Source organism: Kogia breviceps, chromosome 5 (assembly GCF_026419965.1).
Source record: "Kogia breviceps isolate mKogBre1 chromosome 5, mKogBre1 haplotype 1, whole genome shotgun sequence".
Taxonomy (NCBI): domain Eukaryota; kingdom Metazoa; phylum Chordata; class Mammalia; order Artiodactyla; family Physeteridae; genus Kogia; species Kogia breviceps.
In genome coordinates, this window is record NC_081314.1 from 28,838,955 (window position 1) to 28,865,491 (window position 26,537).

The 26,537-nt window shown below is 39.3% G+C and overlaps 1 protein-coding gene and 1 non-coding gene across 5 annotated transcripts in view; one reads left to right on the forward strand and one right to left on the reverse strand.

Moving 5' to 3' along the window:
- COL6A6 (collagen type VI alpha 6 chain) overlaps positions 1–26,537 on the reverse strand; it is a 177,283-nt gene that overhangs the window by 102,737 nt on the left and 48,009 nt on the right. For all 4 annotated transcript variants that reach the window (XR_010840635.1, XR_010840636.1, XM_059065465.2 and 1 more), the window contains 4 exons: positions 6,628–6,725; positions 3,724–4,311; positions 1,853–2,473; positions 210–770 (listed from right to left, as the gene is read on the reverse strand). Coding sequence is in view for 2 of the 4 variants with exons in the window: in XM_059065465.2 (XP_058921448.2) it covers positions 210–770; positions 1,853–2,473; positions 3,724–4,311; positions 6,628–6,725 (1,868 nt within the window). In the remaining 2 variants the exon portion in view is untranslated. The remainder of the gene's footprint in view (positions 1–209; positions 771–1,852; positions 2,474–3,723; positions 4,312–6,627; positions 6,726–26,537) is intronic.
- Positions 22,153–22,363, forward strand: LOC131757863 (small nucleolar RNA U3). Its single transcript, XR_009336014.1, has one exon. It is a non-coding gene; the product is annotated as a small nucleolar RNA U3 (small nucleolar RNA).

Here is a 26,537-nt window from a genome sequence, read left to right on the forward strand (position 1 = left end):
ATAAACAAAAAGGTCCTACTGTACAGCACAGAAAACTATCTTTAATACCATGTGATAAACCATAATGGAAAAGAATGTGTATATATGTATAACTGTACAGCAGAAGTTAATACAGCATTGTAAATCAACTATATTTCAATTAAAAAAATTAAAGAAAATACTGCAGGGAAGCAGTTTGGGAGCTGAAGTCCAAAGGCAAGGAGTCCTACCTTCTTCGGCACAGATTTCTTGAACAACCTGGTTTCTTATGTCTTTCAAGGCATCAAAGTCATGCACATAGTACACCCGCTTCTCCTCGCCTGCGATTTCTCGCAGCTGTGTCTTGTTGGCCTCCTTGACCCCGATGGCATAGACGTGGATGAGCTCCTCTCTCAGTCTATTTGCGGGCCCCAAGATGCTATCCTGGGACACGCCGTTGGTCAGGACAACAAGGTGGCATGGCACTCTGTTTTTCCGCTGCCTCTTTGCTTTCTGCAACAGCCCCAGGGTGAAGTTCAAGGCTGCACCTGTGTTTGTGTTCCCGCCCAGCTGCCTGATGTTCTCGATGGCCTTTCCCACATCATGCTTGTTGGTGTATTTATTGATCTCAAATTCCAAGTCCCAGCGGTCAGCATACTGGACAGCTCCAACTCGCACCTTCTGGGGAGCGATGTTGAACATCTCTACAACCTCCAACAGGAAGGTTTTCATTTCCTGGAAGTCCGTGGCCTGGGTGCTCCCAGAGCCATCGATGAGCAGATAGATGTCTGCTTCATCAGTGTCCACACAACCTAAAATGCAACACGAAAACTGAGTGTGGCATTGGGGCAAGTGGGACAGAGACACAGGGGCAGGTGGGAGGAAGGGCAAACACCAGCCTCATCAGACAGAAAAGTGGGAAACAGTTTCTCCATGTTAAAGACCCAAATGAATTGTCTGCGACAGTTTGAGATGATTTGCATCAAGAATCAGAGTCAATCTGGATGTAGTAAAAGATTAGAAAGAAAACATGAAGATGCTTTTTACAAGTCACTTCTTTTAGCAGGGAGTAACTGCTTAGCAAAATGTTAAGTGGTGATTTGCGAGCTAGAGAAGGTAGCATTTAACTGGACATGGTGGACAAAGTGCTGTCTTTCTTGAAATCTTTAACAAAGTATTTACTCTTCATCCACTCCTGGTCAGTTAACACAACCAGGGGTATTGTCAGTGGCCTTATTTATGTCAGACAGTGACACTTCTGCAGTCGACATGCTCTAAGTATCTGTTGAAGGATGCAGATATATATACGTATTGCGTGCACACACATAATTTATGATAAATACATGTGTATGTATGAAATATATGAAATACATTGTTCTCTGTCTCTCTCTAAACTCACTGATACTAGAATAGTACCTCCCAATAAATTCATTACTCTGTCCTCAATCCAAATCATGCTTCCTGTTTATTCTCTAAATTGGAATTTGAGGCTGAGGGAAGAAGAGGAGAGAGAGAAAAGAACACACACACAAAAAAAAAAAAAAAAAAGAAAGGAAAGAGCAAGGAAACATGAGAGGCAAAGGTGAGAAAGGAAAAAGTGCAGAGAGGGAAATAACAAAGAAAGGTATTCTGGAGTGTTGAGAAGTAACAAAGAACCCAAATAAAGCTGTGCAAAAGAGCAAATAAAAAAGAAATCCCTTCCTCCCATTCCAACACCTCAATAGCTTTTATTCTCCCCCTATTTACTTTTCCTATTATCAAGTTAAATTAAAAAGTCAGGAACTCACTATCCCTCCCTACATCATGCCCGCCAAGCCCTTTTGTAGACAGAACACCTGCAAGACAAGAAAAAAGCAAAACGATGGGATAATCCTTCTCTCAGCAAAGGCTTTACCAGATTTGAGGGTTTCAGTCCTTTCGGAAATGACAGAGACTGTGTGTATGATCTGGTTCCGCAGTTTCTTTAGAAATGTCTGGTTGTGGGCAGCCAGGTCAGAGAAGGTTTTCAGTTTGGAGACGTACTGCTCGGCAGGGTGAGATGCGATCTTCTCCAGCTGGGCATCGCTGGCCCCCTCTATGCCTATGGTGAAGATGGTCACCCCCTGGCGCCGGAGGTTCACAGCAGCCTTGGTCACGTTGTCCTCAGATGGGCTATGAGTCACCAGCACAGCTATCTGTGGCACTCCCTGATTCTTCCTACTGCCGTGCTGCACGCTGAAAACCTCCTTCCTGATCTTTCTCAAGGCAGCTCCAGTGTAGGCCTTCCCGGCCTGGGGAGAGAGGCTCTGTATATCCTGGAGAATCTCTGACTTGTTTATGCCACTGCTCAGTAGGTTAATCACCTTTGTCTCATTGCTATAGACCACAAGGCCAACCCTCATGCAGTTTTCCTTGATGTCCAGTGCAGTTACACTTTCTTCCAGGAATTCTATAAGATAGTCAAAGTCCTCCCAGCTGCCGTTGATGGACATATCCAACAGGAACACAACATCGGCCACAGAAGGGCCTTGGCAAACTGTGGACAAGAAATGAACAGGCAGAGTTTCAATTCAGCATCTCTGCTCAGCATTAAAAGACATAGAGAACTTAACCAGAACTTAAGTTATGCCCTCAAAGATGGAAGGAGGTATTCAAAATGATTATGAAGCTGAGATCAGAGGGTCCTGGGTTCAAAGGTGGGAGCTTAGCTAACCTTCCAGCTCCAATTTCCACATCTGTAAAATATAGGTAACCATAATTTTGATCCCATAGAGTTGTATGGGGATTAAATGAGATCATGTGTTTAACATGGGGCCTGGCACATAAAAGTCACTCAGTGAACAGAAGCTACTGCTATTGTATTAAAATCACTAATAAAATCAGTAGTTATAGTCCAAACATTCTTAAAGGATGGTAATGGCATAGCAATTGACATTCCAATATTTTATTTGGGAAAGATGCTAGTAATAGGATTCCCATATTTTCATAGATTGCTACAAGAAAAGCAACGTTCTCCAGTATCAATAGACAGTTATATATGTCATCTCACTCAAACTGACTTAACAGGACATAATGTGAGTTTCTTACATCATTTGTTTGGACTTGTACACTTTGAGCAAATTGTTTTTTACTCGCTCTCTCCTGCCCCTCTCTTGAACGATGTTCATAAACTCTTGGCCATTCTTGCTAATAGGATAGTACAAGGGGACAGACCAGGACAGCAGGTTGGAGTTGGAGCAGAACACAGGGAAGCTAATTTAGAACAGAGCTGAAGGAAGGGGCAGTGCGGGACTGAAACCACACAGGCATGGCTCTGACTCCAGACTGCAGCCTCGTCCAGGGCCAGGTCACATCATCTCTAAGAGGGCCCGCAAGTTCCTCTCTGTGGAACAGAGGTTTTGGACTTCCTGAAGTTGTTTCAATCTCTAACATCATGTGATGACATTATATGGCTTCCCGAGTCAAGGATTTTTTTAGGAGCAAATCGACCTTTTAAATGAACCAGGAATAAAACTACATAGCAACTGAAGCCCAGGAAGAAAGCTCAGGCAGCTGGGTAGCAGGGTGGAGGCAGCCTGTGAATGATGAGCAATGAGTGAAACATGGAAAATCAAGGCTCACCAAGTTCACTGGAAAGGCCACAATCATTCCACATGCAGAATTTAACATCTGAAAATGCAACCCAGCTTTTGGGGAAGGGGATATTCATAGAGTCTCCATCCTCTCCTCTTGTTGATCTTCCAAAAGCATTTTATCATCATCCCTACACACGCACCCTGAACCCACCTTCCACAAGAATGTCATTGACTGCTCCTTCCTTGTACTGAGCTGCATCCTTGAGAATCTTCGTCATGTTTTGGGAGAACTTGCTGAGGTCTCGGACCGTTCGGAGGCTGTAGTGGAACTGGTCTGTGGCCATGGCCCTCAGAGTCTCCTCGGACACCCCCTGCATCCCCACGGAGATGATCCTCACCCCGTCGTTGCGCAGCGCCTCAGAGGCCTCTTCCACGGCATCCTCAGACTCGGCTGAAACCAGGACCACCAGGATCGGGGGAAAATGTCTCCTGTCCCTCCCGTTTGAGAAGTAGGTTTTGTGTACTTCCTGGAGAGTGTTCCCAATCCGCAGGGAGCCACCCAGGAACCTGAAGTTCTTCTTGAGGTGGTTCAACATGGGGCCTTTGCTCTCGAAGGTGCTGAGCTGGAATTCTCTGTGGAGCCCATCGTTGTACTGGGCCAGGCCCACACGGTACTTGTGGGCCTCTATGGGGAGGCTGGTGATAATTTTGTTGATGAATGTCTTTACAAACGGGAAGGATTTAATTCCCAGGTGGTCAGAGCTGTCCACCAGAAACACCACATCAGCATACTCAGGGCCTACAAACCACAGACAAACACAAACAAAGCAAACTTCAAATATTTACTACCAAGTTGAATGCTAACCATATGGGAAAAACACTACTTCCCTCTTTTGCTTGAATTTGTAATATCTTTCCAATGCACTGAAAATAATACACATTCTCTCAAGAAAAATATTGTTTCTTGGGCTGATTCTTTATACACCCTCTCATTTGAACTGATCAAGAAATTAAGCATCGCTTTTGCAAGGAATTAAGTAGAAATAGGTAAATATAAAGAAGTAAAAAATCACGGGTTTTTATATGTTTAATTGATAATTTCCCAGTGTCTTTTTTTCTTTCAGAATTTGACCTCAATTTATATCAACAGGATAAACATTTTCATTGAGAATCTAATCAAATTTGTTTGAATGGAGAAAAGTAAAAAATAGCCTTTCATTGTGATTTCCACTTAAGCAATGCAACAAGTGATCTGATTAACTTACAAACATATTAGTTTTGTATTCAAAATGTCAAATTGGTAAAGCTTAAAAAAATCCTAAAAATCATAAATATGAGATTGCATTAATCTATCTTAAAGTTATTTACAATATTTTTTTGATGAGTGGGCATTATAATTGGTAAATTTATTCTCACAAATGTAAAATGTGATAGAAACATTAACATTAACATTCCTACATTAAGCTAGGAATAGGATGATACTTTTAATTTCTATGAAGAATATAATTTGTATAGAGGAATACAATACTTTGCTGAGCTTTTAAGGCTTCATTTGATGCCAGATTCAATGCTAGATATGTAAAATTATATTTTTATGTGATAGAGAGTTATTTGGTTCAAGCACAAAATATCATTCATTCATGGTCTGTCTGATGTTTTGAATTCAGAGATCTTACCACTGTTCTGTAAGATCCATTTCTGGTCCAGGGAAGGGAGGGACATATTTGTGTGTGTCTGGATGGTGTATGTTTAAGAAAATACAGTGTAATTGAACAAGCAATGTGAGTCCTGACTTTGTTATCAGCTAATTCTTCTAGCTCTGTCAAGCCATTCAGTATACTTGGGCCTCAGTTTCCTCATATTTAAATGAGTAGATTCAACTAGAAAATATCTAAGGTCTCTCCTCAGTCTGAGTTTCTGATTATCTGAAATAGTCACAAGATAAATTCTAATCAAATTAAAAGAACTTCAATCTTTTCCTGTCTACAACTGTGAGGAAATCAGCTTTGGCACCCCAGCATGTTACTTCTTTTTCTTTAGAGCAGTCTGATCAAGGCATAGTGGATAAAATCATTCTTTCTTTTCTTCTAAACAACCTGATTTCAACCAGTTTGAGATAGCTTTGATGACCACATAGCCAGCAGAATCTCAGTGGAAAAACTAATTGAGGGGGATCAACATCTTCCTCCAAGAGAAGGGTGGAACCCGTCTGAGGACTGTCAGGTGAGTACTGCCTAGGATGGTTTGACTTTTGACCAAAAGTGACCTTTCTATTCATGGACAAATCCCCACATTTTGTATGGAGAAAAGAAATGTAGCCACTGGCACAGGAGGCATATTTAGGTTCTAACCAGGCCCATCACTATATCTGAACCATAGAACAACTGTGGAAAAACCATTGCCTTTCTTTAAAAAGCTTAATAATAGGCTTAGTGAGACATCAAAGGAAGATGTTTTCAGGGCAAAATCTAATCTGTGTCTCCAGAGAACTTGCTTCCAAGGTCAGAGTCCTTGAGAAAACTGTAAAAGTCAGTCAATCTAGGTGGCCCTGGACATTAAGGACCAGTATAAGAAATGATTATTTAGGAGGTGGTAGAGGCTGTGAAGACTTGGCCAGTATTTTGACTTCAAGTCCACTGGACATAGATTGCTGATAGTAGATGGCTCTGGAGCTCTCTCTTCAGGGTAAAAGCACTTTCTTTACAATAATCAGACACTCAGTTTAAATTGGAGCAAAATCTGGATGCTTAACCAAGACAAATGTTTTGGCACAAACGAATTAGAAAGAGACATTTCAAATTTTCCAGGCCTGAAACTAATGTTAAAAGATAATTTTCATGCAGCCTCCCAGAAGACCTAGAAGGAGTTGAAACTGAGGACAAGAAAATAGCTCTCATATCTTCCTATTGTGAACCAGGAATAAGATCCAGAAACAAATGATCTTCAAAGGAACACAGGGTGAGATCAAAAGAAATTGAGCTGCCACTCCCACACTCACCATCATCAAAATCAAAACAAAACAAAACAAAACTCTTAACTTTTAAGCAAGTCAAACTCATATATTATTTTCCATAATGAAAATTAAGGAAAAGAATTCTTTTCATTTTTTTCTTACCAGAATGTTGGTTGACAGAAACATGGGAACAAATTATCATAAGGAGCAAAGTGAGCAGCATTTTCATATTATAACCTGAAAAATCACCAACTTGAAATCTGAAAAGGCAAAAATATAAACATCTAAAATTGTTGTAGATATTATTTGGAAATCAAGACTCAAACACATATGAGCACACAAAATTATATAATAAATTGGGTGCAACAGAAGACAAGGAACTTCTGAGGTTCCCTGACCTTCGGCTCTGTGAAGTGCTTTGGAGAAAAATGAACCGTCAACATTTACAGAATCATAAAAGCTTCTCCTGGTCCTCAGACCCTGTAGAAACATGAGATTTTAGACTGTCAATGGAAGCAGCCAGATGCATTCTAGTTCCACCAATATTATGTGTTCCTACTAATCAATTTTCCTATAGCCTCATGTCACCCTCTGTCCACTCATTGCCAAGACAATTCAGAGTTCACAGTTGGGACACAGTCTAAGAGCTGATTTGTAATTTTTCCATCATGAACATGTAGGTGTGTTTCATACTTATGAAGTATTTCTAGATGTGGTCAAAATTCTCTTTTCTCCTTTTCCTACATGATTAGAAAGGTAACAATTTCCCTTTATTCTTAAATTTGAGAGAAGACATAAAAAAATAAGTAGTGACCCTCCATATTGCATACGATGTCTTGGTTCTCAGAATGATGCAGTTGGTACCATTTTTCTTCCAACAACCCAGAAGTGCATGAAGCAACGTTTTCCAATTCTGGTTTGGCCTAAAGCATTTTCAGCCACCTTGAATTATTCGTTTCATGATATAAAATAGTATATTGAAGATATTGACAATAAATATATCAATTAAACAGGTTGGGCTCATTAATTCACTCATTCATCCACTGAATAAAAAATTAATTGATCCGTGTTAATAAACCAGTATTTCTGTTTCTTGCTTAATTCATACCCAGATGTGTATTTGATAAAAATGCCTATCTCATTCCTTGTCAGGCAGGCTCCTATTGTGTAATATTTCACCCTTTCAGAAAAGGGACCTTTGCCATGAAACATTCCATCCCCATTTCTTCATCTACTCCATCGTCCCTCTGACACTGTGGAATTTGGGACTCTGTTCTGTTCCTTCATAGGAAGCCTAGATGATTTAAACTTTTCAGGCTGTGAGTCAATTTATCCAACCTATTTCAGAGGAAATCAGTAAGCTGGAAGGGGCCTTTAAGAGGTCATTTTGAGTTCAACCTTTCATTTTAGAGGAACTTTGGTCCCAAAGTGGACTGTCCAAAGTGAAAATCAAGTCATACAATGTGTACAAATTTTCCACTAATGTGTATAACAATAGTAACAAAGTCTACCATTTGGTCAGTCTGACCATGTTCCATGCCCTGTGCTAGCAGCTTTATACTTGTTTTCCTGCTTCATATCGATAGGAAACCTAGAAGCAGGTCATATTATTGTTCCTATTTTGCAGATAAGGAAACAGATTCATAAAGGGGAATGTGATTCAAGGTCACACAGATAAAATGGGTCACATTTCAGACTAGAGTTCACATCTATCCAATTCTAAAATCTGGACTCTCAAACTTAGTTCCTCTGCATCTCAAACTCCGTATTATTTTAAAAATTTATTTTATTGATGTATAGCTGATTTACAATGTTGTGTTAATTTCTGCTATATAGCAAAGTGATTCAGTTATACATATATATTCTTTTTCATATTCTTTTCAATTACGGTTTATTACAGGACATTGGATATATTTCCATGTGCTATACAGTAGGACCTTGCTGTTTATCCATTCTATAAGTAATACGAAACTCAACATTATGAACACAAAAAGTGTCTCCAAGTTTTTTGGTTCTATGTCTCTTTTTCTAAGTATTAGGGGTTACCGGTACTTGTTTTCATGCCTTTTTATTTTTGTTTTTCAAACCAGGGCTTTATGCTCTTCACTTCTTTTCTGTTTATATTATGAACTTTATAAATGAGTGGTATCTTTAGGAGTTATGAGAGATAAGAGACTTTAGGTTACTCCATAGGATAAATGCCAAAGACAGGAAGAAAACAGTACTGAATGGAAGTTAAAACCTGGAGAGAAAAGTGAGGGTTACGTAAGGCCACAATAGTCTCAAACAGTATGCAGCATCCAGAAATTTCCCCATGCAGGTGGTCAATACTACTGGTACATTAAGAGTTGAGTTCTGGGGGAGACGAGAAGATGGCGGAAGAGTAAGACGCGGGGATCACCTTCCTCCTCACAGATACATCAGAAATACATCTACACGTGGAACTTCTCCTATAGAACACACACCGAACGCTGGCAGAAGACCTCAGACCTCCCCAAAGGCAAGAAACTCCCCACGTACCTGGGTAGGGCAAAAGAAAAAAGAATAAACAGAGACAAAAGAATAAGGACGGGACCTGCACCAGTGGGAGGGAGCCGTGAAGGAGGAAAGGTTCCCACACACTAGAAGCCCCTTCGCGGGCGGAGACTGCGGGTTGCGGATGGGGAAGCTTCGGAGCTGCGGAGGAGAGCACAGCAACAGGGTGTGGGAGGCAAAGCAGAGAGATTCCGCAGAGGATCGGTGCCGACCAGCACTCACCAGCCCGAGAGGCTCGTCTGCTCAGCCGCCGGGGAAGGCGGGGCTGGGAGCTGAGCCTCAGGCTTCAGTCGGATCCCAGGGAAAGGTCTGGAGTTGGCAGAGTGAAAACAGCCTGAAGGGGTTAGTTCACCACGGCTAGCCAGGAGGGAGTCCGGGAGAAGTCTGGAGCTGCCGAAGAGGCAAGAGACCTTTTCTTCCCTCTTTGCTTCCTGGTGCACGAGGAGAGGGGTTTAAGCGCGCCGCTTAAAGGAGCTTCAGAAACGGGTGCGAGCCGCGGCTGTCGGCACGGACAACAGAGACAGGTGTGGGACGCTAGGGTTGCTGCTGCTGCCACCAAGAGGCCTGTGTGCGAGCACAGGTCACTCTCCATACCACCCCTCCTGGGAGCCCGTGCAGCCTGCCACTGCCAGGGCGTCACGCCGGCCTGTGCCGTCGCAGGCTCGCCCCGCATCCATGCCCCTCCCTCCCCCCGGCCTATGCCAGAGCCCCCGAATCAGCTGCTCCTTTAACCCCGTCCTGTCTGAGCGAAGGGCAGATGCCCTCAGACGACCTACGCGCACAGGCGGGGCCAAGTCCAAAGCTGAACCCCAGGAGCTGTACGAACAAAGAGGAAAGGGGGAGGTCTCTCCCAGCAGCCTCAAAAGCAGCGGATTAAAGCTCCACAGTCAACTGGAAGTGCCCTGCATCTGTGGAAAACCTGAATAGACTGTGAAATATCCCAAGTTGAGGAGGTGGACTTTGGGAGCAAGATATACTATTATTTTCCCCTTTTTTCTTTTTGTGAGTGTGTAGGTGTGTGCTGCTGTGTGAGATTTTGCCAGTACAGCTTTGTTTAAACCATTTGTCCTAGGGTTAGACTGACCCGCTTTTTTTGTTTTTTTAATAGAAATTTTTCTTCTTAATAATTATTTTTTATTTTAATAACTATATTTTATCCTACTTTATTTTGTCTTCTCCCTTTCTTTCTTCCTTTCTTCCCTCCTTTCTTCCCCACTTCCCTCCTTCCTTCCTTCCTCCCTTCTTTCCTCCCTTTCTTCCTCCCTTCCTTCCTCGCTTCCTTCCTCTCCTCCTTCCTTCCTTCCTTCCTTTCTTCCTTCCTCCCTTCCTCCTTCCTTCCTTCCTTTCTTTCCTTTCTATTTTTTCTCCCTTTTATTTTAAGCCATGTGGATTAAAGGCTCTTGGCACGCCAGCCAGGTGTCAAGGCTGTGTCTCTGAGGTGGGAGAACCAACCTCAGGACACTGGTCCACAAGAGACCTCCCAGCTACAAGCAATATCAAACGGCAAAAATCTCCCAGAGATCTCCATCTCAACACCAAGACCCAGCTTCACTCAAGGACCAGCAATGAACAGTTCCGGATACCCTATGCCCAACAAAGAGTAAGACAGGTCTACAGCTCCATCCATTAGCAGAGAGGCTGCCTAAAATCATAATAAGGCTACCAACATCCTCAAACACACCACCAGACGTGGACCTGCCCACCAGAAAGACAAGATCCAGCCTCATCCACCAGAACAGAAGCATTAGTCCCCCCAACCAGGAAACCAGCTCAACCCACTGAACCAACCTCAGCCACTGGGGACAGCCACAAAAAACAGTGAGAACTACGAACTTACAGCCTGCAAAAGGAGACCCCAAACACAGTAAGATAAGCAAAATGAGAAGACAGAAAAACACATAGCAGATGAAGGAGCAAGATAAAAAAACACCAGACCTAACAAATGAAGAGGAAATAGGCAGTCTACCTGAAAAAGAATTTAGAATAATGATAGTAAAGATGATTCAAAATCTTGGAAACAGAATAGACAAATTGCAAGAAACAGTTAACAAAGACTTAGAAGAAATAAAGAGGAAGCAAGCAACGATGAGCAACACAATAAATGAAATGAAAAAAATACTCTAGATGGGATCAATAGCAGAATAACTGAGACAGAGGGATGGATAAGTGACCTGGAAGATAAAATAGTGGAAATAACTACTGCAGAGCAGAAGAAAGAAAAAAGAATGAAAAGAACTGAGGACAGTCTCAGAGACCTCTGCGACAACATTAAATGCATCAACATTCGAATCATAGGGGTCCCAGAAGAAGAAGAGAAAAAGAAAGGGACTGAGAAAATATTTGAAGAGATTATAGTTGAAAACTTCCCTAATATAGGAAAGGAAATAGTCAATCAAGTCCAGGAAGCACAGAGAGTCCCATACAGGATAAACCCAAGGATACACACGCCAAGACACATAATAATCAAACTGTCAAAAATTAAATACAAGGAAAACATATTAAAAGCAGCAAGGGAAAAACAACAAATAATACACAAGGGAATCCCCATAAGGTTAACATCTGATCTTTCAGCAGAAACTCTACAAGCCAGAAGGGAGTGGCAGGACATATTTAAAGTGATGAAGGAGAAAAACCTACAACCAAGATTACTCTACCCAGCAAGGATCTCATTAAGATTTGATGGAGAAATTAAAACCTTTACAAACAATCAAAAGCTGAGGGAGTTCAGCACCACCAAACCAGCTATACAAGTGCTAAAGGAACTCCTCTGGCAAGAAACACAAGAGAAGGAAAAGACCTATGAGAACAACCCAGAACAATTAAGTAAATGGTAATAGGAACATACATATTGATAATTACCTTAAATGTAAATGGATTAAATGCTCCCACCAAAAGATACAGACTGGCTGAATGGATACAAAAACAAGACCCACATATATGCTGTCTACAAGAGACCCACTTCAGACCTAGGGACACTTACAGACTGAACGTGAGGGGATGGAAAAAGCTATACCATGCAAATGGAAATCAGAAGAAAGCTGGAGTAACAATTCTCATATCAGACAAAATATAATTTAAAATAAAAACTACTACAAGAGATAAAGAAGGACACTACATAATGATCAAGGGATCTATCCATGAAGAAGATATAACAATTGTAAATATTTATGCACTCAACATAGGAGCACCTCAATACATAAAGCAAATACTAACAGCCATAAAAGGGGAAATCGACAGTAACACAATTATAGTAGGGGATTTTAACATCCCACTTTCACCACTGGACACATCATCCAAAATGAAAATAAAAAAGGAAACACAAGCTTTAAGTGATACATTAAAGAAGATTGTCTTAATTGATATTTATAGGACATTCTAACCAAAAAGAACAGAATACACTATCTTCTCAAGTGCTCATGGAACATTCTCCAGGATAGATCATATCTTGGATCACAAAACAAGCCTTGGTAAATTTAAGAAAATTGAAAACATATCAAGTATCTTTTCCAACCACAACATTATGAGACTAGATACCAATTATAGGAAAAAAAATGTGTAAAAAATACAAACACATGGAACCTAAACAATACACTACTTAATAACTAAGAGATCACTAAAGAAATAAAAGAGGAAATCAAAAAATACTTAGAAACAAATGACAATGGAGAAACGATGACCGAAAACCTATGGGATACAGCAAAAGCAGTTCTAAGAGGGAAGTTTATAGCAATACAATCATACCTTAAGAAACAGGAAACATCTTGAATAAAAAACCTAACTTTGCACCTAAGGCAATTAGAGAAAGAAGAACAAAAAAACCCCAAATTTAGCAGAAGGAAAGAAATCATAAAGATCAGATCAGAAATAAATGAAAAAGAAATGAAGGAAACAATAGCAAAGATCAATAAAAGTAAAAGCTGGTTCTTTGAGAAGATAAATACAATTGATAAACCATTAGCCAGACTCATCAAGAAAAAAAGGGAGAAGACTCAAATCAATAGAATTAGAAATGAAAAAGGAAAAGTAACAACTGACACTGCAGAAATACAAAGGATCATGAGAGATTACCACAAGCAACTATATGCCAATAAAATGGACAACCTGGAAGAAATGGACAAATTCATAGAAATGCACAAGCTGCCAAGACTGAACCAGGAAGAATTAGAACATATGAACAGATCAATCACAAGCACTGAAATTGAAACTGTGATTAAAAATCTTCCAACAAACAGAAGCCCAGGACCAGATGGCTTCACAGGTGAAGTCTATCAAACATTTAGAGAAGATCTAACACCTATCCGTCTCAAACTCTTCCAAAAGATAGCAGAGGGAGGAACACTCCCAAACTCATTGTATGAGGCCACCATCACCCTGATACCAAAACCAGACAAAGACGTCACAAAGAAAGAAAACTACAGGCCAATATCACTGATGAACATAGATGCAAAAATCCTCAATAAAATACTAGCAAACAGAATCCAACAGCATATTAAAAGGATCATACACCATGATCAAGTGGGGTTTATTACAGGAATGCAACGATTCTTCAATATACACAAATCAATCAACATGATACACCATATGAACAAACTGAAGGAGAAAAACCATATGATCATCTCAATAGATGCAGAGAAAGCTTTTGACAAAATTCAACACCCATGTATGATAAAAACCCTGCAGAAAGTAGGCATAGAGGGAACTTTCCTCAAGATAATAAAGGCCATATATGACAAACCCACGGCCAGCATTGTTCTCAATGGTGAAAAACTGAAACCATTTCCACTAAGATCAGGAAAAAGACAAGGTTGCCCACTCTCACCACTCTTATTCAACATAGTTTTGGAAGTTCTAGCCACAGCAATCAGAGAAGAAAAAGAAATAAAAGGAATCCAAATAGGAAAAGAAGAAGTAAAGCTGTCACTGTTTGCAGATGACATGATACTATACATAGAGAATCCTAAGGATGCTACCAGAAAACTACTAGAGCTAATCAATGAATTTGGTAAAGTTGCAGGATACAAAATTAATGCACAGAAATCTCTGGCATTCTTATACACTAATGATGAAAAATCTGAGAGTGAAATTAAGAAAACGCTCCCATTTACCATTGCAACAAAAAGAATAAAATATCTAGGAATAAACCTACCTAAGGAGACAAAAGACTTGTATGCAGAAAACTATAAGACACTGATGAAAGAAATTAAAGATGATACAAATAGGTGGAGAAATATACCATGTTCTTGGATTGGAAGAATCAACATTGTGAAAATGACTATACTACCCAAAGCAATTTACCGATTCAATGCAATCCCTATCAAATTACCACTGGCATTTTTTACAGAACTAGAACAAAAAATTTCACAATTTGTATGGAAACACAAAAGACCCCTAATAGACAAAGCAATCTTGAGAACGAAAAATGGAGCTGGAGGAATCAGGCTCCCTGACTTCAGACTATACTACAAAGCTATAGTAATCAAGACAGTATGGTACTGGCACAAAAACAGAAATATAGATCAATGGAACAGTATAGAAAGCCCAGAGATAAACCCACACACATATGGTCACCTTATCTTTGATAAAGGAGGGAAGGAAACACAGTGGAGCAAAGACAGCCTCTTCAATAAGTGGTGCTGGGAAAACTGTACAGCTACATGTAAAAGTACGAAATTAGAACACTCCCTAACACCACACCCAAAAATAAACTCAAAATGGGTTAAAGACCTAAATGTAAGGCCAGACACTATCAAACTCTTAGAGGAAAACTTAGGCAGAACACTCTATGACATAAATCACAGCAAGAGCCTTTTTGACCCATCTCCTAGAGAAATGGAAATAAAAACAAAAATAAACAAATGGGATCTAATGAAACTTAAAAGCTTTTGCACAGCAAACAATACCATAAACAAGACGAAAAGACAACCCTCAGAATGGGAGAAAATATTTGCAAATGAAGCAACTGACAAAGGATTAATCTACAAACTTTATAAGCAACTCATGCAGCTCAATAACAACAACAACAAAATAACCGAATCCAAAAATGGGCAGAAAAACGAAATAGACATTTCTCCAAAAAGGTATACAGATTGCCAACAAACACATGAAAGAATGCTCAACATCATTAATCATTAGAGAAATGCAAATCAAAACTACAATGATATATCATCTCACACTGGTCAGATTAGCCATCATCAAAAACTCTAGAAACAATAAATGATGGAGAGGGTGTGGAGAAAAGGGAACCCTCTTGCACTGCTGGTGGGAATGTAAAGTGATACAGCCACTATGGAGAACAGTATGGAGGTTCCTTAAAAAACTACGAATAGAACTACCATACGACCCTGCAATCCCACTACTACGCATATACCCTGAGAAAACCATAATTCAAAAAGAGTCATGTACCAAAATGTTTATTGCATCTCTATTTACAATAGCCAGGACATGGAAGCAACCTAAGTGCCCATCAACAGATGAATGGATAAAGAAGATGTGGCACATATATACAATGGAATATTACTCAGCCATAAAAAGAAATGAAACTGAGTTATTTGTAATGAGCTGGATAGGCCTGGAGTCTGTCATACAGAGTGAAGTAAGTCAGAAGGACAAAAACAAATACCGTATGCTAACACATATATATGGAATCTAAGAAAAAAATGTCATGAAGAGATTAGTGGTAGGACGGGAATAAAACACAGACCTACTAGAGCATGGACTTGAGGATATGGGGAGGGGGAAGGGTGGGCTGTGAGTAAGTGAAAGAGTGATAGGGACATATACGCACTACCAAATGTAAATTAGATAGCTACTGGGAAGCTGCCGCATAGCACAGGGAGATCACCTCTGTGCTTTGTGACCACCTAGAGGGGTGGCATAGGGAGGGTGGGAGGGAGGGTGATGCAAGAGATATGGAAACATATGTATATGTATAACTGATTCACTTTGTTGTAAAGGAGAAACTAACACACTATTGTAAAACAGTTATACTCAAATAAAGATGTTTAAAAAAACGAGTTGAGTTCTTTGGGATAGCATTTTGTAAAACAGTTTTCCTTTTTTAACATCTTTACTGGATTATAATTGCTATACAATAGTGTGTTAGTTTCTGCTGTATAGCAAAGTGAATCAACTATACATATACATACATCCCCATATCCCCTCCCTCTTGCGTCTTCCTTCCACCCTCCCTATCCCATGCCTCTAGGTGGTCAAAATGCACCGAGCTGATCTCTCTGTGCTATGTGGCTGCTTCCCCCTATCTATCTATTTTATATATGGTAGTGTATATAAGTCCATGCCACTCTCTCACTTCGTCCCAGCTTCCTCTTCCCCCTCCCTGTGTCCTCAAGTCCATTCTCTATGTATGCATCTTTATTAATGTCCTGCCTCTAGGTTCTTCAGAACATTTTTTTTTTTTTTTTTTAGAATTCGTATATATGTGTTAGTGTACGCATTTGTTTTGCTCATTCTGACTTACTTCACTCTGTATGACAGTCTCTAGGTCCATCCACCTCACTACAAAAAACTCAATTTCGTTTCTTTATATGACTGAGTAATATTCCATTGTATATATGTGCTACATCATCTTTTTCTTTTTAATAATACTTTCTGTATTTAATTACTTATCAAATCCTATGTAGTTTTTTAAAAACATCTTTATTGGAGTATAATTGCTTTAAAATAGTGTGTTAGTTTCTGCTTTATAACAAAGTGAATCAGCTATACATATACGTATAAACCCATATCTCCTCCCTCTTGCGTCTCCCTCCCACCCTCCCTAACCCACCCCTGTAGGTGGTCACAAGGCACCGAGCTGATCTCCCTGTGCTACGTGGCTGCTTCCCACTAGCTATTTATTTTATATTTGGTAGTGTATATATGTCCATGCCATTCTCTCAATTCATCCCAGCTTACCCTTCCCCCTCCCCGTGTCCTCAAGTCCATGCTCTATGTCTCTGTCTTTATTCCTATCCTGCCCCTAGGTTCTTCAGAACCATTTTTTTTTTTTTTTTTAGATTCCATGTATATGTGTTAGCATATGGTATTTGTTTTTCTCTTTCTGACTTACTTCACTCTGTATGACAGACTCTATGTCCATTCACGTCACTATAAATAACTCAATTTCGTTTCTTATTATGGCTGAGTAGTATTCCATTGTATATATGTGCCACATCTTCTTTATCCATTCATCTGTCAATGTACACTTAGGTTATTTCCATGTCCTGGCTATTGTAAATAGAGCTACAAAGAACATTGTGGTACTTGATTCTTTTTGAATTATGGTTTTCTCAGGGTATATGCCCAGTAGTGGGATTGCTGGGTTGTATGGTAGTTCTATTTTTAGATTTTTGAGGAATCTCCATACTGTTCTCCATAGTGCCTGTATCAATTTACATTTTCACCAACAGTGTAAGAGTGTTCCCTTTTCTCCACACCCTCTCCAGCATTTATTGTTTGTATATTTTTGGATGATGGCCATTTTGACCAGTGTGAGGTGATACCTCATTGTAGGTGTGATGTGCATTTCTCTAAAGATTAGTGATGTTCAGCATCCTTTCATGTGTTTGTTGGCAATCTGTATATCTTCTTTGGAGAAATTTCTATTTAGGTCTTCTGCCCATTTTTGGATTGGGTTGTTTGTTTTTTTGATATTGAGCTGCTTGTAAGTTTTGGAGATTAATCCTTTGTTAGTTGCTTCATTTGCAAATATTTTCTCCCATTCTGAGGGTTGCCTTTTCGCCTTGTTTATGGTTTCCTTTGCTGTGCAAAACGTTTTAAGTTTTATTAGGTCCCATTTGTTTATATTTCCATTTCTCTAGGAGGTGGGTCAAAAAGGATCTTTCTGTGATTTATGTGATGGATTGTTCTACCTATGTTTTCCTCTAAGAGTTTGATAGTTTCTGGCCTTACATTTAGGTCTTTAATCCATTTTGAGTTTATTTTTGTGTATGGTGTTAGGGAGTGTTCCAATTTCATTCTTTTACATGTCCAGTTTTCCCAGCACCACTTATTGAAGAGGCTGTCTTTGCTCCACTGTGTTTCCTTCCCTCCTTTATCAAAGATAAGGTGACCATATGTGTGTGGGTTTATCTCTGGGCTTTCTATACTGTTCCATTGATCTATATTTCTGTTTTTGTGCCAGTACCATACTGTCTTGATTACTATAGCTTTGTAGTATAGTCTGAAGTCAGGGAGCCTGATTCCTCCAGCTCCATTTTTCGTTCTCAAGATTGCTTTGTCTATTCGGGGTCTTTTGTGTTTCCATACAAATTGTGAAATTTTTTGTTCTAGTTCTGTAAAAAATGCCAGTGGTAATTTGATAGGGATTGCATTGAATCTGTAGATTGCTTTGTGTAGTATAGTCATTTTCACAATGTTGATAATCCAAGAACATGGTACATCTTCCATCTGTTTGTATCATCTTTAATTTCTTTCATTAGTGTCTTATAGCTTTCTGCAAACAGGTCTTTTGACTCCTTAGGTAAGTTTATTCCTAGGCATTTTATTCTTTTTGTTTTAATGGTAAATGGGAGTGTTTCCTTAATTTCTCTTTCAGGTTTTTCATCATTAGTGTATAGGAATGCAAGAGATTTCTGTGCATTAATTTTTTATCCTGCTACTTTACCAAATTCATTGATTAGCTCTAGTAGTTTTCTGGTAGGATTTCTTTAGGATTCTCTATGTATAGTATCACGTAATCTGCAAACAGTGACAGCTTTACTTCTTCTTTTCCAATTTGGATTCCTTTTATTTATTTTTTTCTCTGATTGCTGTGGCTAGGACTTCCAAAACTGGGTTGAATAAGAGTGGTGAGAGTGGGCAACCTTGTCTTGTTCCTGATCTTAATGAAAATGGTTTCAGTTTCTCACTACTGAGAACGATGTTGGCTGTGGATTTGTCATATATGGCCTTTATTATGCTGAGGTAAGTTCCCACTATGCCTACTTTCTGGAGGGTTTTTATCATAAATGGGCATTGAATTTTTTCAAAAGCTTTTTCTGCATCTACTGAGATGATCATGTGGTTTTTCTCCTTCAATTTGTTAATATGGTATATCACATTGATGTATTTGTGTATATTGAAGAATCCTTGCATTCCTGGGATAAACCCCACTTGATCATGGTGTATGAATCTTTTAATGTGTTGTTGGCTTCTGTTTGCTAGTATTTTGTTGAGGATTTTTGCATCTATGTTCATCAGTGAGATTGACCTGTAGTTTTCTTTTTTTGTGGCATCTTTGTCTGGTTTTGGTATCAGGGTGATGGTGGCCTCGTAGAATGAGTTTGGGAGAATTCTTCCCTTTGCTATATTTTGGAAGAGTTTTAGAAGGATAGGTGTTAGTTCTTCTCTAAATGTTTGATAGACTTTACCTGTGGAGACATCTGGTCCTGGGCTTTTGTTTGTTGGAAGATTTTTAATCACAGTTTCAATTTCAGTGCTTGTGATTGGTCTGTTCATATTTTCTATTTCTTCCTGGTTCAGTCTCAGAAGGTTGTGCTTTTCTAAGAATTTATCCATTTTTTTCCAGGTTGTCCATTTTATTGGCATATAGTAATATGCAGTTTCAGTTGTTACTTCTTTTTCATTTCTAATTCTATTGATTTGAGTCTTCTCCCTTTTTTTCTGGATGAGTCTGGCTAAGGTTTTATCAATTTTGTTTATCTTCTCAAAGAACAAGATTTTAATTTTATTGATCTTTGCTCTCGTTTTCTTCATTTCTTTTTCATTTTAAAATTTCTGATCTGATATTTATGATTTCTTTCCTTCTGGTAACTTTGTAAAACAATATTCTTGAAGCCTTTAAATGGAATGCGTAATCTGGTGTGCTGTATGGCTATACAATGTGGAAGCCCAGCGGAAGGGGGTCTTGAAGTTCTTATGTGCCTTGTTTTGTGTGTGTGCCAAACCACAGAAAGGACTAGTATGGAGAGAGGGGGGACTAAATCTCTAAGTTAATGCTGGGGAGGCTTTGGTTCATTTTTACCACATCAAAACATGGATGGATTGCCTATCGATTTACATACCAAAAAATTTTAAATATTTAAAATAAAAATTGTAAATACTCAAAGACATGAGGGGAGAATGAAGGAGATAACCTATATAAAGTAACAACATAAAATTTAAATTCATGGCACACCCCAGCTTAATATAACAACAGTCAGATTGATTGCTTCTTATTATAGAAACACTCTCACTCTCAATGGTACAGATCTCTTTAATCATAATTTTTAGTACTCCATTCATTCTGATTCAAGCAAGCTGAGGCTAATACACTTTTCCCAGAAGTTATATGCTATAAAAAGCCTTTAAAAAATTTGAATCTCTTAGCATAATACCCTCTAGTTCCATCCATGTTGTTGCAAATGTCAAGATTTCATTTTTTATGGCTTAGTAATATTTCATTGTGTATCTACGTCTTGTTTATCCATTCTTCTATGGATGGGATAAGACAAAGAAAAACAAATACTGTGTGATTTCACTTATATGTGGAATCTAAAGAACAAAACAAATGAACAAACAAAACAAAATTGAAACAGACTCATAGGTATGGAGAGCAAACTGGTTATTGCCAGAGGGGACATGGGGGGGGTGAGGAATGGATGACACAGGTGAAGTGGATTAAGAGGTACAAACTTCCAGGGATGTAGTGTATTCACACATAGGGAGTATAGTCAATAATAGTGTAACAACGTTGGTACAGTGGTGATCATTTCATAATGTATAACAATATCAAATCACTATGTTGTACACCTGAAGCTAACATAATATTATATGTTAATAATAATTCAAATAAAAAAGAAAGTGAAAAATATCTGGATCTCTGTAAACTTTCTGCCAAGAAGGAAGAATGTTTCTAATTTAAGCTACAGCTGCAAAAGCAATACAGCCACCCAATACTTGGCTTCAAACCCAGAATTTTTAGAACTTGTGCAACACCTCTCTTAAGGCTATTAACAACCAGGGGCTTCAGGGAGATCTCTGCCCCTATGAGCCAATTCATAATCTAGGACATGTCTTTGAAAAAATATTAAAAGCCCAGAAGGCATACAAAAAAGACTTCAGCAGAATTAAGATAAGCACTATTTCTTTCCTTTAAAATGAGCATGCAGGAATCATCATTTCTAAGTACCGATTTTACCTTTCTTCAGAAACATGAATATTGTCAGCTTTTGTATTGTAAGATGCAACACAGGATCTGTGCCACAAAGTTCAAGATAAATGGTTGTTTGCTTGGTAAACCCCTCATCTCTTTACTGTTTCCCTTCCTCCCTTCTCAGAAGTCAAAATGTAAAAAGAAAAATGTTCAAAGTGAGACTTCATTACATATTGAAATGCTGCAGGATAAATCCTTTGCACACAATGGTAACAAATAAACATTGGATCAGTGATGGTAGCAAAACAAAACACATGAGCAAGAACTTGCCAGCCAAGCCAGTTTCATAGTTTTACTGTTCAGGTCACACTTTCTCCCAAATGCATTTTCTGGAACCAAAAAAAGAGGCTGTATGGGGATCATATTTGAAGAAGGTCATGCAGGTGACCTTGACACTGTAAAATGCACACCCTTCGGTGTTGAGGGGTGCTTGGCTCAGCAGGAAGAGCACAGGCTATATAGTCTCATGACCTGGCTTTCACGTGGTTCCTAAACTGTTGTGTGACTTTAGGTAATGCCACTTCACTTCTGTATGATTCTCATCTGAAGCACAAGGACTACATTCTCTCTAAATTCTAGCAGCTCCACACAGTTAACAGTTCTGTGATCTAACAAATAGTACTAGAAGAAAAAAAAAAAAGCAACATGAATAATTAAGCCAAGAGCACACTGAAATACTGAACTCACATTTTAAAACAATTCCGTAGAAGAAGCTGCCCCCAGATAGAGCCCCTGCTGGTCCTCTGTGGGAGGGGCCCACACCAGCCACAGAAGGAGGCTGTCTTGCCTATTGATACTTTCCATGTCTGAAACTGCTGGAATCCTCCCAGACCCCATGGCATAAACTTAAGAGAACTAAAATTCCAACAGGGTAAATCCACTAGGAATGAAGTGCCCAACTTATAAATTAGAAAAATTACAGAATAAATCTAAAAGTACTTTAGGGATACTGAAGTACTAAAACTTTGAGCAGAAATCAGCAAATTAAAAAACAAAGGTAAAATGCTTTTGGGATCATTTATATATTTCATTACTAGACAAGTTTCTCTGAATGTGTAGAGCACCCAAAACCACAAGGAAGATGTACAGCATTCTCTTCTGAGCATGAAGCCGGCTCTAGGTGTTGCTTCTGCAACTGCCATTAGCCAGTGATAATCCTTCTTCTCTTCCTTTGGGAGGGTAAGAAGGAGTGAACGCTGTCTGAGTGGTTTTGAATGAGAAAACAAACAAACAAAAAACAAAGATAAAGAGGGAGGTATAAATTAGGAGTTTGGGATTAACATAAACACTCTACTATATATAAAATAAACAACAACGACCAACTGTATAGCACAGGGAACTCTACTCAGTATCTTGTAATAACCTATAATGGGAAAGAATCTGAAAAAGAAATATATATATATATCTGAATCACTTTGCTGTACACCTGAAACAAACACATTGTAAATCATCTATACTTCAATTAAAAAAAGAAAGATAAAGAAAATTAAGTTTTGAAGACACCAACCTCACAATAGACTGATAAAAGAGAGAGAGAGAGAGAGAGAGAGAGAGAGAGAGAGAGAGAGAGAGAGAAGACATAAGTTGGTAACTGTATAAAAGAAGATATAACTATACATAAGGCAAAGACTTTTAAAAAATTGAAGCAATAGTTTAAAGTATTCACAAGAAGAAAACTCCAGGACAAGATGGATTTATTGGCAAGTTCCACCAAACTTTTAAGGAACAGATCATCTGAATCTTTTACAAATTATTTCAGAAACTAGAAAAAGATGAATATTAGCCTTTTCATTTATATGGAGTCAGTAAAATCTTGATATGCAAACCAGTTAAGGACTGTATGAGAAAGGGAAATTAAAGGCCCATTTTACTCATGAATAATACAAAATAATCCTAAATAAAACATTAGCAACTCAACTCCTTTAGTGTATAAAAAAGATAATGCCCCATTTTCAAGTTGGGTTTATCTCAGATATGCAAGGATGTTTTAAAATTAGAAAATATATATTTTGCAAAGAAGAAATTCAGATGGCCAACAGGAATATGAAAGGATGCTCAACATTGCTAATCATTAAGGAAATGCAAATCAAAACCACAATGATATATCACCTCACACTTGTTTAGAACAGCTATCATCAAAGAGAACACAAATAACAAATATTGGTGAGGATGTGGAGAAAAGTGAACCTTTGTACACTGTTGGTAGGAAGGTAAATTGGTTCAGCCACCATGGAAAACAGTATGGAGGTTTCTCAAAACAGTATAAATAGAGCTACCATATGACTCAGCAATTCCAGTCCTGAATATATATCCAGAAAACAAAAACAAAAACAAAACACCCCAAAAAACACTAATTCAAAAAGATACATACACCTCAATGTTCATGGCAGAATTATTTACAATTGCCAAGACGTGGAAGCAACCTGAGTGTCCATCAACAGAAGAATGGATAAAGAAGATGTGGTGTATATATACAATGGAATACTACCCAGCCATAAGAAAGAATGAAATTTTGCCATTTGTAGCAACATGGATGGACTTGGAGGGCATTATGATAAGTGAAATAAGACAAAAAAAGATAAATACTGTATGATATCACTTGTATGTGGAATCTAAAAAATACAACAAACTAGTGAATATAATGAAAAAACATACAGACTTACAGAATGAACTAGTGGTTACCAGTGGTGGGGCAGCAATATATGGATGGGGGAGTGGGAGGCACAAGCTACTGGGTGTAAGACAGGCTCAAGGATGTGTTATACAACACGGGAATAGAGTCAATATTTTGTAATGACTGTAAATGAAAGTAACCTTTAAAATTGTATAAAAAAGACAGTATTGAGGGAAAATAAATTTAAAGATTAAAAAAATGAATATGGTCAGAAAAATTAGAAAATACATAAATATGACCACTTCAACACACTAAAAGAGATATACTATAAATATGAAAGGAAAACCACTCCATTAATCCATAATTTTAAAAAAACTTAGACTAGGAGTAGAAGGAAACTTAACTTGATAAAGGATATATTTTTAAAATCTGCAATATATATCATCCTAATAGGAAAATATTAATGTGCTCTTTAAAATGAAGAATCAGAAAGGTGGTCCTCTTTCACTCTGAGGTTCTGGCAAAACTAAAGCCATGAGGATAAAAAAAAGAATAAGAACAAATAAAATTATCACTGTTTGCAAGTGATATACTATCTACATCTATAGGCAAATTATTAAAAATAACAAGTATTCAAGATGTCTTCATATAACATCAAGATATAAAAGTCAATTGCAGAGGAGCTTTAAGATGGTGGAAGAGTAAGACATGGAGATCACCTTCCTCCCCACAATTACATCAGAAATACATCTAAATGTGGAACAAATCCTACAGAACACCTACTGAATGCTGGCAGAAGACCTCAGACTTCCCAAATGGCAAGAAACTCCCCATGTACCTGGGTAGGGCAAAAGAAAAAGGAAAAAACAGAGACAAAAAAATAGGGACGGGACTTGCACTGGTGGGAGGCAGCTGTGAAGGAGGAAAGGTTTCCACACACTAGAAGCCCCTTCCCGGGCGGAGACTGCAGGTGGCGGAGGGGGGGAAGCTTCAGAGCCACAGAGGAGTGTGCAGCAACAGGGGTGTGGAGGGCAAAGCAGAGAGATTCCTGCACAGAGAAGCGGTGCCAACCAGCACTCACCAGCCCAAGAGGCTTTTCTGCTCACCTGCCAGGGTGGGTGGGGGCTGGGAGCTGAGGCTCAGGCTTCGGAGGTCAGACTCCAGGGAGAGGACTGGGGTTGGCTGTGTGAACACAGCCTGAAGGGGTCTAGTGCACCACAGCTAGCCGGGATGTAGTTTGGGAAAAAGTCTGGAGCTGCCTAAGAGGCAAGAGACATTTTTTGCCTCTGTGTTTCCTGGTGTGCAAGGAGAGGGGATTGAGAGCACCACTTAAAGGAGCTCCAGACAGGGCATGAGCTGCAGCTATCAGCGTGGATTCCAGACACGGGCATGAGATGCTAAGGCTGCTGCTGCAGCCACCAAGAAGCCTATGTGCAAGCACAGCTCACTATCCACAACCCCCCTCCCGGGAGCCTATGCAGCCTGCCACTGCCAGGGTCCCGTGACCCAGGGACAACTTCCCCAGGAGAACACATGGCACGCCTCACACTGGTGCAATATCATGTTGGCCTCTGCTGCCGCAGGCTTGCCCCACACTCTGTAACCCTCCTGCCTCCCAGCCTGAGTGAGCCAGAGCCCACAAATCAGCTAATCCTTTAAGCCTGCCCTGTCTGAGAGAAGAACAGATGCCCTCAGGTGGCCTACATGCAGAGGTGGGACCAAATCCAAAGCTGAACCCCAGGAGCTGTGCGAACAAAGAAGAGATAGGGAAATCTCGCCCAGCAGCCACAGGAACAGCAGATTAAATCTCCACAATGAACTTGATGTACCCTGCCTCTGTGGAATACATGAATAGACAACGAATCATCCCAAATTGAGGAGGTGGACTTTGGGAGCAATGATATATATTTTTTCTGTTTTTGTGAGTGTCTGTGTGTATGCTTCTGTGTGTGATTTTGTCTGTATACTTTTGCTTTTACTATTCATCGTAGGGTAATGTCTGTGTATTTTATTTTGTTTGTTTTTTGGGTTTTTTTTTAGTATAATTTTTAGCGCTTGTTACCATTGGCAGATTTGTTTTTTTTGGTTTCATTGCTCTCTTCTTTCTTTCTTTCATTTTTTTAATTACTTAAAAATTTTTTTAACAATTATTTTTTATCTTAATGATTTTATTTTATTATATTTTATCTTCTTTCTTTTTATCTCCCTTTTATTCTGAGCTCTGTGGATGACAGGCTCTTGGGGCTCCAGACAGGCATCAGGGCTCTACCTCTGAAGAGGGAGAGCCAAGTTCAGGATATTGGTCAGCAAGAGACCTCCAAGCTCCATGAAATATCAAGTGGCAAAAATCTCCCAGAGATCTCCATCTCAATGCCAAGCCCCAGGTCCACTCAACAACCGGCAAGCTACAGTGCTGGACACTCTATACAAAACAACTACCAAGACAGGACCACAACCCCACCCATTACCAGAGAGGCTGCTTAAAATAAAAATAAGGCCACAGACACCCCAAAACAACCACCAGATGTAGTCCTTCCCACCAGAAAGACAAGATCCAGCCTCATCCACCAGAACAAAGGCACCAGTCGCCTCCACCAGGAAGCCTACACAACCCACTGAACCAACCTTAGCCACTCGGGGCAGACACCAAACACAACGAGAACAACGAACCTGCAGCCTACAAAAAGAAGATCCTAAACACAGTAAGTTAAGCAAATGAGAAGACAGAAAAACACCCAGCAGATGAAGGAGCAAGGTAAAAATGAACCA